Source organism: Orycteropus afer, unplaced genomic scaffold, assembly GCF_000298275.1.
Source record: "Orycteropus afer afer isolate SDZICR_OR568_19922 unplaced genomic scaffold, OryAfe1.0 scaffold00770, whole genome shotgun sequence".
Taxonomy (NCBI): Eukaryota; Metazoa; Chordata; class Mammalia; order Tubulidentata; family Orycteropodidae; genus Orycteropus; species Orycteropus afer.
In genome coordinates, this window is record NW_006922357.1 from 90,013 (window position 1) to 101,470 (window position 11,458).

At 41.3% G+C, this 11,458-nt stretch overlaps 1 protein-coding gene across 1 annotated transcript in view; it reads left to right on the forward strand.

The window, feature by feature from the left end:
* Positions 1 to 3,080: 3,080 nt before the first annotated feature.
* Positions 3,081 to 11,458, forward strand: part of SRPX (sushi repeat containing protein X-linked) — a gene marked incomplete at its 5' end in the record, with an annotated part of 73,062 nt that continues 64,684 nt past the window's right edge. Inside the window, 3 exons of the mRNA XM_007957660.2 lie at positions 3,081 to 3,140; positions 8,836 to 9,027; positions 10,447 to 10,623. Of these exons, the coding sequence (XP_007955851.1) occupies positions 3,081 to 3,140; positions 8,836 to 9,027; positions 10,447 to 10,623 (429 nt within the window). The remainder of the gene's footprint in view (positions 3,141 to 8,835; positions 9,028 to 10,446; positions 10,624 to 11,458) is intronic.

The window sequence follows — 11,458 nt, forward strand, 5'->3', positions numbered from 1 at the left end:
ATCTTTCTAGTCCATTATGCAATAATTTTACTACATATTGGTAGAAAACATACAGTATTATTTTAACTTTCACATAATTGATAAACCTAACCCACTGTCATTGGGTTTATGCTGGTTTCCAAAGCTATACATCTTTACAGAAATAGATTGGCCCATCTTCCTCCCATGGAGCTGTTAGTGGGTTTGAACCACCAACTTTCTGGATAGCTCTCAGCCCCTTCAGGTATTGCTGAGCTTTTGAGAGTATTTCACCCAGGATCACATCCTTCCTAAAAGCGAATCACATCCAATGAGTGACTGAAACAAGGATATAAAGGCCCAGCCCTTTCAGCCCAATGTGTAACATCTCTGAGCATTCATTTTTAGTTCCAGTGTTCCCCATGGTGTTGTCCAAGGCAGTCTTGGGTCTGCATCGCAGCTTGACTTCTCCTTCTGTCCAGACCTACTTTCTTTTCCTCTCCTCCATAGGTTCTGATCCCTGATAAACATCCTAGGCACTAAACTCCATCTCAGGAGCTGCTTCCCAGAGAACCTAACCTGAATATGTCCAAAGCCTTACTCTACCTAGGTTGATCACATGGAGGCTAAGATGACTTGGGGAAAGAATAGGAGACAGCTCTCTTGACACTTGGAAATGTGCCATACAGAGTTGGAGAATTCCATAGTCCTAGAGGACAGAGTTCCTAGTTCAACTCTGAAATATGAGGGAAAATAGGGACAGGGTGGGAAAGGAGGGACAGTAGATTGTTAAGCATTTGTTTTAAGTTCAAAATATATTTTAGAAAGTAAGCCTCTGTGAGTTACATGCATAACATTTAAAACAAAGTTTATTCTTTCCATTATAAAATAATACATGCTTATCATAAAAAATTTAGAAAAAGATGAAGAAAATCAATTATCATGGACTAACCTATGCATTTTTTATTCGATTGTTTTTGCGTTACTATAAATCACACCATTTATATAAATCAGTTATACTTTTTTTTAATGGTTTAACGTAAGCTTTTTTCCAGGTTGGGGAATCTACTTCCATAGTGTTACCGCCTTGGAAACCCAAGGAGAGGTCGCTATGAGTCGGGTCCGACTCGATGGCACATAACAACAACAACAACATTATAATTTTTCACAAACAGTATTTTTAATGATTATGTTATATTAAAGGAGCTTTGATGGCATAGTGGGTAAGGCATTTGTCTTCTTACCAGAACATTGATGGTTCAAACTCACCAGCTGCTCCATGGATGGAAGTTGAGGCAATCGACTTCCCTAAAGATTTACAGCCTTGAGAACCCAATGGGGATCATTATGAATTGGAATAGACTCAATGGCAGTGGGGTTTTGTTTTGTTTATGTTATATTATGTCCAATGAGTGTACATATGTCCCTGTATTATGAACGAGATCCATTCCTAAGTGTGTCAGTAAGGTGAATTAGTAGGTAAGTCGGAACAGGTGCATATACTTTTTATTTAGCCTTACTTTAATGCAGGAAAAGGCTCGAAGCCTTTTAAATGATTTAAAAGCTGCACGTGCAGTAAGTGAAGGTGATTGTGATGATGAATTTGTTGTGAGTTTTTTTCAGTCATTTCAAAGTTAGGGCAAATTTACATAACATTAAAAGACAAATATGAGTTGTTTCTTTGTCAAAAGTTTGTCACCTGGGAATTCCTTGTACTGTGATTTATTTAAGTATAATATTGAATATTTGGAGTGCTTATAGTCTTTTGCTATTATAAGTGACATTGAAAAGAAATTGATGTGTGTAAAAAGTTGTTTCCTCATATTTAATATTTTGTTGGGATAGAGTTCCAGAATGGGCATGACTGGATCAAGGGGTTTGAACATAGACTTTGATTCTTGTTGCTAAATTGCTTTTCTGAAGGGTAATACTGGTTTTCATGTTTATTTTTTGATATGGAAAAATGAGCAGTGTGTAATTTTGTACCGATGTGGGTGGCCAAAGACCAGGTGTGGAAACCTGTAGCAAAGATGAACACAGAGCTGTACTCTGATTTGGGGGCCCTTTCCAAATGGACATGGTTCAGACTTATCACCTTCTCACTTTCCGTTTCTACACTCTGCATCTCTCATGCAACATACAGGTGGGACAGGGACCATTACTCAGTAGCTCATCCTTTATGAGATTTTGAATAACCTCGTAGTAGACAGTGTCCTTGTCTATTATGGTTGCAAGTACCTGTAGGTGAATGTATGATCAGGATGGTAATAACCCAAGAGCCAGGGTTCAGACAATGATATCTAGAGGGAAAGATCTCTGAATTCAAGATTATCATTTTAAAGTTCAAGGCGTGCTACAGCTTCAAGGGATTTAAAGATCCAGCAATCACTAGAATTCAATATGTAATATTCTAAGAATGGTTCAGTCTCATCTTCCAAATGAGTTTAAATTTTAAAATAATAACCACTGACTTTCTGAGGGTGTGGTTTTAAGGGTATCAAGACTCATCGAGACATTCTATTGTAGCCATGCCTTGGTGAGAAGTTCTGAGCAAATATCCAGTTGCTCTATTTAAACCCTCATTTCCTACAAACATATGAAAACAGCTTTGTATTGTGTTTTTCATTAAGATATGACATTTGATTTGTCCTCATTATCTGCCACCCAGATTCATTTCACAAGATCTACTGGTTTGGGGGCACCATAAACACCCAAAACACTATTGGATTTTCTATGACTGCTGGAGAAATTGTGGGCTGTGTTTGAGTCACACACATTTTACTGCATCTCCCCTGGCATGAGATTCATGTACATTGGCTTCTTCTCAGAGTGAAGTTGACTCTCTCTCTCTCTGTCCTGATTCCAGAATTTCATTTGGCACATTATGATTCCAAAACATTTTGAGGCTCATTTTGATTGGCTCTGGAAATCTTGACCCAGCCAGGTTCACTCTGAGAGGTCCCCTGTCCCTTAATGAATGGCCACAGAAGCTTTTACTCTTGGCTCTGCATTCTAATAGCCCCTCTTGCATGGAGCCTATGCCAAAGCAATGCTTTGAAACATGCATCCATACCATGTGGCTTTTCTTGCTGCAGTTTCTGTTTTTTTTCTTTTTATTGTAGGATCTGGAGACTCACCACTAGAAGACGATGAAGTCGAGTATTCTCACACTAGATATAAAGGTGAATGCTTTGCTTATGTGCTAATGAGGACCCGCTGATGCCAGGGGAACTTTCCTTTTTGTCCTGCGGAGCAGACAAATAATAAAGTGACCAGATGGCAATTAAAGTTCTAATTATCTGGCAGAAAAATATTTTAAATAAGTCCATGTATGCTCCCATTAAGAAAAAGACAGAAAACAAAATTTGAAATCTCAAAGTGCTGCCCTTCAGCACCTGGATGGTCATTTTATTCTCATAAGTTTCTTTTCTATCCTCACTTCTGCAAAGCCAAGCTCTAGCTGATGAATGTGAAAATCAAGCCATGAGCTCTGCCTGATTCATACATTACGGCCAGGATCATCCAGAGTAAACCACCCAAGGTCAAGTCTGGACCCAGTGCTGTTAATGTCCTGAGATGAATGGGGAATGAGAAAACTTGATTTTCATAAGCTCATTTCATGCTCATTCTGAGCCCAGCTTGGCTTCTGAAATGATAAGTAAAGTGTGTTGCCCAGTTAATCCTTAATTTAATGATAAAGATCTCTACACATTTCTAGCAATCCACCCCCCAGAAGGTATAAAAAGCCTAATCAGGAACCTTCTATGCAGGCTCAGGTAAGTTTGATCATAAATATTTCTACTGGTGAGCCATTTCTCTGATGCTTAACAAGCCCCAGGTAAAGTGACGGTACAATTATATGCTCTCTCTCTCTCTGAATCTGGTTCCTAATTTGAAGAAAATTGATTAGTAAAGTTCTATTGTGACATTTTGTCCATGATATTTGTCCACATTTTGGCAAGAGGACATTGTCCTACTCTACTGTGATATGTCTGAGTGGAGTATCAGAGCAGTGCTGGTGGGAACAAGCTTTCTAACGTAATGACTGGTGCCTATGTCTGAGCACATTTCCCACCATAGTTCTCATTTGTTTGTGACCTCCCACTGCTGTTGAGTCGGGTTCGACGCATAGTGACCCCTCCTTGGGTTTCCGAGGCAGTATCACTACAGAAGTAGATTGCCCCATCTTCCTTCTGAGGAGTGGCTGGTGGGTGTGAACCACCAGCCTTCTGGTTAGCAATCAAATGCCTTAGGTACTATGCTACCAGAGCTCCTGTTTATGACCTGGGAGTGCAAATACTTGTTCCTATCCACAGATCCTATGCTCATAAACTCAGAAATCAACCAATCAAGCAAATTGAACACTTGTTGATTAGATATTTGGGGTAAGGAGGTGTTCTGATTCATAAAATATCTTAATAACAACAACAACAAAAACACCCTGAAACCCAAACTCACTGCTGTTGAGTCAATTCTGACTCATAGTGACCCTGTAGGACAGAGTAGAATTGCCCCGTAGTTTCCAAGGCTGTAAATCTTTACAGAAGCAGACTGTCATATCTTTCTCCTGCAGAGTGAGTGGCTGGTAGGTTCAAACCACTGACCTTTTGGTTAGCAGCCAAGTGCTTTAACAACCAAGCCACTAGGCTCCCTCTTAATTAATAGAAGGTTTTAAAATCTCTTTTTTTTTCTTTGAGTCTCTTGTTGGAAAATCATCCTGAAACACGTATGTGCACATGTGAGCCTTCACATGTACAGTAGATGTTGTCTAGTGCCCTCAGGTCATTGTTTCTAGAGTCTGTAGTCATATCACAGCATTGAAAGTGCAAAAGGTAGATGAGCTGGCCAAATATGTGCCTACCTGGAAGCCTACACTGAATGTTTAAGAGCAAATCCTTTTTTGGGAAATTGTTTCTATTGTCAGTTTCCTTGTTTTAAAATTTAGAGGCAAATCATTGTTAACTAAAGGTTTAGCTCTGGATCCTCGGAGATCTGCACACTGCAGAGTGTCCGGCACAGAGCATACATTCAGTATTTTTCAAGGAAATTAAGGAGGAAAATTCAATTTATCCAACATTTAATGTGTACCCACTAAGTGGCAAGCATTGCTTCTGATTCTTTTACTTGGAATACCATCAAATATTCACACCCATTGAGGGAAGGGGAAAATGTGTAGAGATATGAGGGTATTACTCCTTATTTACAAATATTTATGAACCAAGGATCAGACAGGACCAGTGATTTTCCCAGAATCACACAGCAAGCAGACATAACACTTTGGTCAGAAATCCAGATTTCACATCCCAAGGTTGCTAGTGGTGCTACATTAGTCTGCTACATTACTTTGCCTACCCAAGGAACTCCAGTTAAATGGAGTACTTGCCACATTGGCCTACACCAAAACCATACCCCCTGTCATCAAGCCGATTCCAACTCATAACTGACCCCCACTGGGTTTCCAAGCCTGTATATCTTTATGGAAGTAGATTGCCTCATCTTCCTCCTGCGGAGCAGCTGTGCATTTGAACAGCCGACCTTCTAGTTAGCAGCCAAATGCCTTGTGACCTGCACCACTACAGATCCCTTAACCACACACACACACACACACACACACACAAAAAAAAAACAAACTCACTGCCATCAAGTCAATTCCAACTCATAGTGACCCTCACTGGGTTTCCAAGGCAGTAAATCTTTATGGAAGTAGATTGCCCCATCTTCCTTCTGTGGAGCAGCGTGTGGGTTTGAACAATCAACTTTCTGGTTAGCAATCAGATGCTTTAGGCACTGCACTACCAGAGCTCCTTCTAAAGCTCCTTAGTGGGGTGAAAAACCTTTGCTGAATAATTGACAGAGATTTATCCCTGAGTAAACCATCTTAGCAGAAGCAGGATAAATGCTTGCTTTCTTTCTCTAAACCTCTTTGTTAACCATTTTGATAATTCACTGTAACTCGTGATGTTTGCATGTGCTTCAAATTCAAGTCACTTAGTGACATTTTAATTACTGTCACTTTAGAGCTATTAAAGTGTCAAAATATCTTCCAAAGATTTGTCTTGGAAAGTAATGAGGAAAAAAATTCCTTTTGAGAGTAAATGAAAACAAAAATTTTCCACATGTTGAGAACAGCACAGCTTTTGGATGTCCAGCCAGCCCTGCTAGAAGGATTTGAAGAGTCAGAATACGTGGCTGTGAGGAGGAATGTGCTAATTGCATGTTACCTTGAAATATGTGAATTGTGGTATATGTATGCAGTTAGTTTTCTAATGGCCAATTCTCTCCTCACCTCCAATAGAGATTTCATTTTTTTTTCCCCTCTGGGGAGTGCACAGTGATCGGTCAAGTGTCCCAGGATTGCCTGGTGCGATAATGGAAAAGAGGAAGGAAAGGCGACCCAGTTTGCAAGTGAAGAGGAAGGCTGGAGATGGGGATGCATGGAACACTGCAATCTAGAAGGCGAACAGGGGCAGCCAGAGCAAGCGAGAGGAAATGAGATAGTGAGGAGATGAAGGAACACTGGGAAAGAGATAATAAAGAAGTAAAGCAGCATGACTATAAGATTTACCACCATGGAAGTCTTCTGACAAACTGAAAAATATGTCTTGGAGATTAAAAATACCAAGGTGTTTTTCATTTTCTTTGAAGGTAATCTCTCCTCTTGCACTTGGAAAAGGAGACAGAGAGAGAAGGAGAGAGAGAAACCTACCTCACTTCTAGGAGCCACTAGATTCTAACTCTGTTTTGTTGAGTAGTAGGCATCAGGTGGCTCTTTCCAGAACTTATCCTAAGGCCTTTTATTTGTAGAAGAAATTGAGTGAAATAGCCACAGCTTGTCACTGCAAAGTAAACATATTCCAAGTGCTTCTCACTTACCTGTGACCTTGAAATTTCCTTGTTTCATGTTGACCAGGAGCCATCTCTAAAGAAAGAACTAAAACATTTAAAATTAGTTTAAGAATCCCTCAGCAGTGCCTAAGGCATTTCACCGCTAACCAGAAGGGTGCCCTTTCAAACCCACCAACTGCCCTGTGAAGGAAGATGAGGCAATCTACTTCTGTAAAGATTTACCACCTTGGAAACTCAGTGGGGATCGCTGTGAATCAGAATTCACTCGATGGCAGTGGATTTACACTAAGAAACAAATAAGGGAGATACGTATGCTCTTTTATACTTCAGGGTCCAGAATTTTCTCATTTAAAAATGATACTACATAGCGACTATATGTGTAGTGTAGGCCCTTTGGAGGACTTTGTTTAGGGAAAGCCTGTAGACCTGGTGTGAGCTCCTGTGAGTTTATATCCATGTGGACAAATTTAATCAGCTCCAGGTTAAGCCCTCACTCTGGGTGGCACAAACGGTTAAGCGCTCAGCTGCTAACCATAAAGGTTGGAGTTTCAAATCTATCGAGAGAGTCTACCTTGGAAGAAAGGCCTGCAATCTACTTCCAAAAGATTACAGCCATTGACAACCCCATGGAGTTCTACAGTTCTACTCTGAAACACATGGGGTTGCCATGCGTAGGAATTGACTCAATGGCAACTTTTTTGTTTTCATTTGTTTGTTTAGGTTAAGCCCTCAGAACATCACATCATTTCTACTCAGAAAGTCCAAGGACTACTTAAGTCTTGACTTTAGGACCCATTGTATTTGTCTGAAAAACACTAAATGATAACCACTGTAGCTAAAGGAAACATGAAAGTACAAAAGTAAAAAGCAGCCTATGCCCAAGACCTAGACAGACAGGATTGTTAGTTTTTATGGCTGAGAAACAGAAGCACATCCTAAGGAGAATTCTTGGAAAAATAAAACAGGGTCTGTCCTGTTTTCTGGCCACATGATGGCGCACTTACCCCACTCACTGACAAATCAAGTGCTGGGGTGAGCTGATGAGGTCGCAGCTGTAGGGAAGTGGCCTGTGAGAACCCCCAGGCTTGAGGGAGAGGTCAGGGGCCCCATGGATTATGGGTAATTAGTGTAGTGGCCACTGTGGGAACTTTTCCACTGAGGAGCTAGTTCTGTCCTTGTATTTTCATGGCCCTCAGAGAAAGCCTTCCAAAGGTACAAGGAAGAAGTTCTGATGTATCAATGTCACCCTAGCTGTCCTCTATGAGTTGATTCTGACTCGACAGCAGTGAGTTGGGTTTTTTTTTTTTTTTTGGTTTTTAGCTGTCCTCTGGGCAATTTGCGTGACCAAAATTAAAACACCTAGGAAGCTTATGATTCAAAGAGGGTGTAACTCTCCATGATCTCACCTAACTGGGGCATGCCCTGGCACATTTGACAAGGGGATCGTTTTGCTGTGGGAAGCATTTGTTCTGTAACTTTAGACTAAAATGGTATCCAGTTGCAAAAACCTGGAAATTGTAGCTTCATTCAGATTAATAAACAACAGTATTAAGGCTTTTTGCACAGAATATGTATACAGACACAGAGAAAATTCAAATTAGGCAATTATTGACCCCTTCCACTAAGTATGGATGGCTGTTCTAGGGGTTCACAATGATATTAATTGCCATAAAGAGAATTATGTAACTAGTTAAGGGAGATACTGAAAACAACAGGCATTTATTGAGCATTAACTGTGTGCCAGACACTGTGCTAGATGCTTTATATGTATTATTTTTTAGTTTTTGTAATAGCCCTATGGCATAGGTACAGGATCACACAGCTAGTAATGGAGGAACCTGTATCCCTATTCAGACATGTCTGACACCTAGATCCATGATCTCCACACAGAGACGCATTAAAAGACATGAGACCTTATTTTGAGGTCAAAATTTGGAATGCAGCCAGCCAGGGACTGCAAATGTGAGGAGACACATTTTCTGAAGATGTCACTTCCTATTTCTCCCCCTCTCTTATTTCTGCTACCTGCAGACACCCTATGGTGTTCCCCCATCAAGGTGAAGTATGGGGATGTGTACTGCAGGGCCCCTCAAGGAGGATACTACAAAACAGCCCTGGGAACCAGGTGTGACATTCGCTGCCAGAAGGGCTATGAGTTGCATGGCTCTTCCCAGCTGATCTGCCAGTCAAACAAACGGTGGTCTGACAAGGTCATCTGCAAACGTGAGTATCCCAGCCCTGCTCGGAGTCCTCAGGGCCAACATTCTTTGCTGTGAGATCAGGGCTTTTTATTAAACATGTCATGGTGTTTGATGAGAAAAACTTCCCTTGTGAGTTGAAACTAGGGAAGGGTTTCTAAGACATGGTGGAGGTGAGATGGCACCTCTCAGAGAGAAGGATGTGATAGAATGTTTGGGAAAGAATAGGGCTTTGTTCAGCAGACAGATTCACTGGACAAACAACCCTGAAGAGGTATTGGGGCTTAGAAACAATAACACACAGGTCTTGCTGTCAAAGATCTTACAGTTTAGCATCAGAATCAGTGGGGCAGCAGTGTCAACTGTGAGAGAAGTACAAGAATGGAGTAGCTAAGTCATGGAGTCATGGAAGTGGTGGAGGGAGTCCACCCAAAGTGGGGGGCTTAGGGAAGCAGATAAAGAGTCTGCAAAGAAGTGGTATTTATTCTATGAAGTAACTATGTCTCAGGGCAGAAGAGCACTTCAGGGGCTTTTAGCTTCATGAAACATCATATCACATTTGGGAAACTACAAGTGCAAAATCATGATGGAAGCACATTTTAGATTCTTTTGTTATTCAAAACAGTCACGATTTATTGAGCTCCTGTGTGCAGTAAGCACTTCATATACATTCAGTTTTTGTAACAACACTATTGAAATGGGTGTCGTTGGTCAGGAGACTGAGGCTCAGGGATGCAGCCACGTGATGTGCATGCACTTATCCAGTTGAGTGACTGTAGTGGACACTGTCAGGGCTTGACTCAGATCTCTCTAGATCCCCTTTTACCAGTTCTGGGTGCTTCTGGGTACTTTGCTCCCAAGGACTTGCACCTTCGACCTTCTTCAGAGGAAGAAGGCAATTCTCTACTTTTTCAGAGGACCGTTCTCTGTTCTAACAAGGGAGAGTATCCTCTCTAGGCAGCCTGCAATTTCCCAACAGCTGACTGGTAAAGGAATATGGAAGCTCAGCTTTCTTGCCTGGAGCATGAATGACACCTCAGGACAAATTCTGAGGTGTCATTCACGCTTAGAGCTCATCTATGGGATTGGCTGAGGCTGACTTTGTCCGAGATTGCACTTTGCTTGGCTTCTCCCTTCCTTGTCCGGCTCCTCCACTCCCTCACTGGCCTCCCCAGGGAACACTTTCTTAATAAATTACTTGCACAAATCCCTCATTCTGCGGAACCCAACCTAAAACAGTGTCCTAGTTGGAGTGCAACCCAAGCCAGTGTGACGGGAAACCTTGTGTCCCTTCTAGTTTGACAACCACCCATTGTTTCTCTAATTCCATCCATTATATTTAGATTCATTTCTTATCTTATACCTTTAGAGTTTCTGAACATGAAGGTACAGATCTCTGGACAAAAACTGAAAAATGGTGAATATCTGGTTTTCTCTTTTTCAGAAAAGCGATGTCCTACCCTTGCCATGCCAGCAAATGGAGGGTTTAAGTGTGTAGATGGAGCCTACTTTAACTCGCGATGTGAGTACTATTGCTCCCCAGGATACACATTGAAAGGTGAGAGGACAGTCATATGTATGGACAACAAAGCCTGGAGTGGCAGACCAGCCTCCTGTGTGGGTAAGAATATGCTGCAGCCCTCAAGAACCACATACTGTTTGTTTATTTTTCCTCCAGTTTTTAAATTTATTATTTTGCTTTTTAATAATTTAGTTGTTATTGTTGAAAATGTGCACACCAAAACATACACCAATTCAACAGTCTCTACGTGTACAGTTCATTGACATTGAATACATTCTTCAAGTTGTGCAACCCTCCTTTTCCAAATTACTCCTGCACCATTGACATGAACTCACTGCCTTCAAGTTTCTTCTCTAACCTTTTGAATTGCTGTTGTCAATTTGATCCCATAAGATAGTTCTTTAAAAGAGCATGATGTTCAAGGCAGTAATTCTTTACTGCTTAAGCACTTGGCTGCTAACTGAAAGGTTGGCGGTTCAAACCCACCCAGCAGCTCCATGCAAAAAGCCCTGGAGACCTGCTTCTGTGAAAATTCCAGCCAAGAAAACCCTATGAGGTCAGTTCTACCCTGTCACATGGGGTCATTAGGAGTCAGTGTCACCCAACAACAACAATAACTTTTTGGTTTAAAGAAGACTTGAAGGGATATTTTTGGTTTAAGGTTTATCCCCTGCATGAGGCACCCAGCTTTGCTTTCTGAAGCTCTCTTTCATCCTTAGTTCCCTGGCTCAGCCCTAGAGTTAACCTTAGTCTCTGTCCTCTAACTGACTTCACAGTTGCTTATGTTCCTCTGACTTTGTCTCTTTCTTGGCTTCCTATTGAGACAGCTACAGGCTAGCAGAGGTGTGGTATACACCTGCCATTTTAGTTCAGGGTCTGTCCTATAGTATGGAGCAGAGTGATTGATATTTGCATGTATAATCCTGAAGAGGGG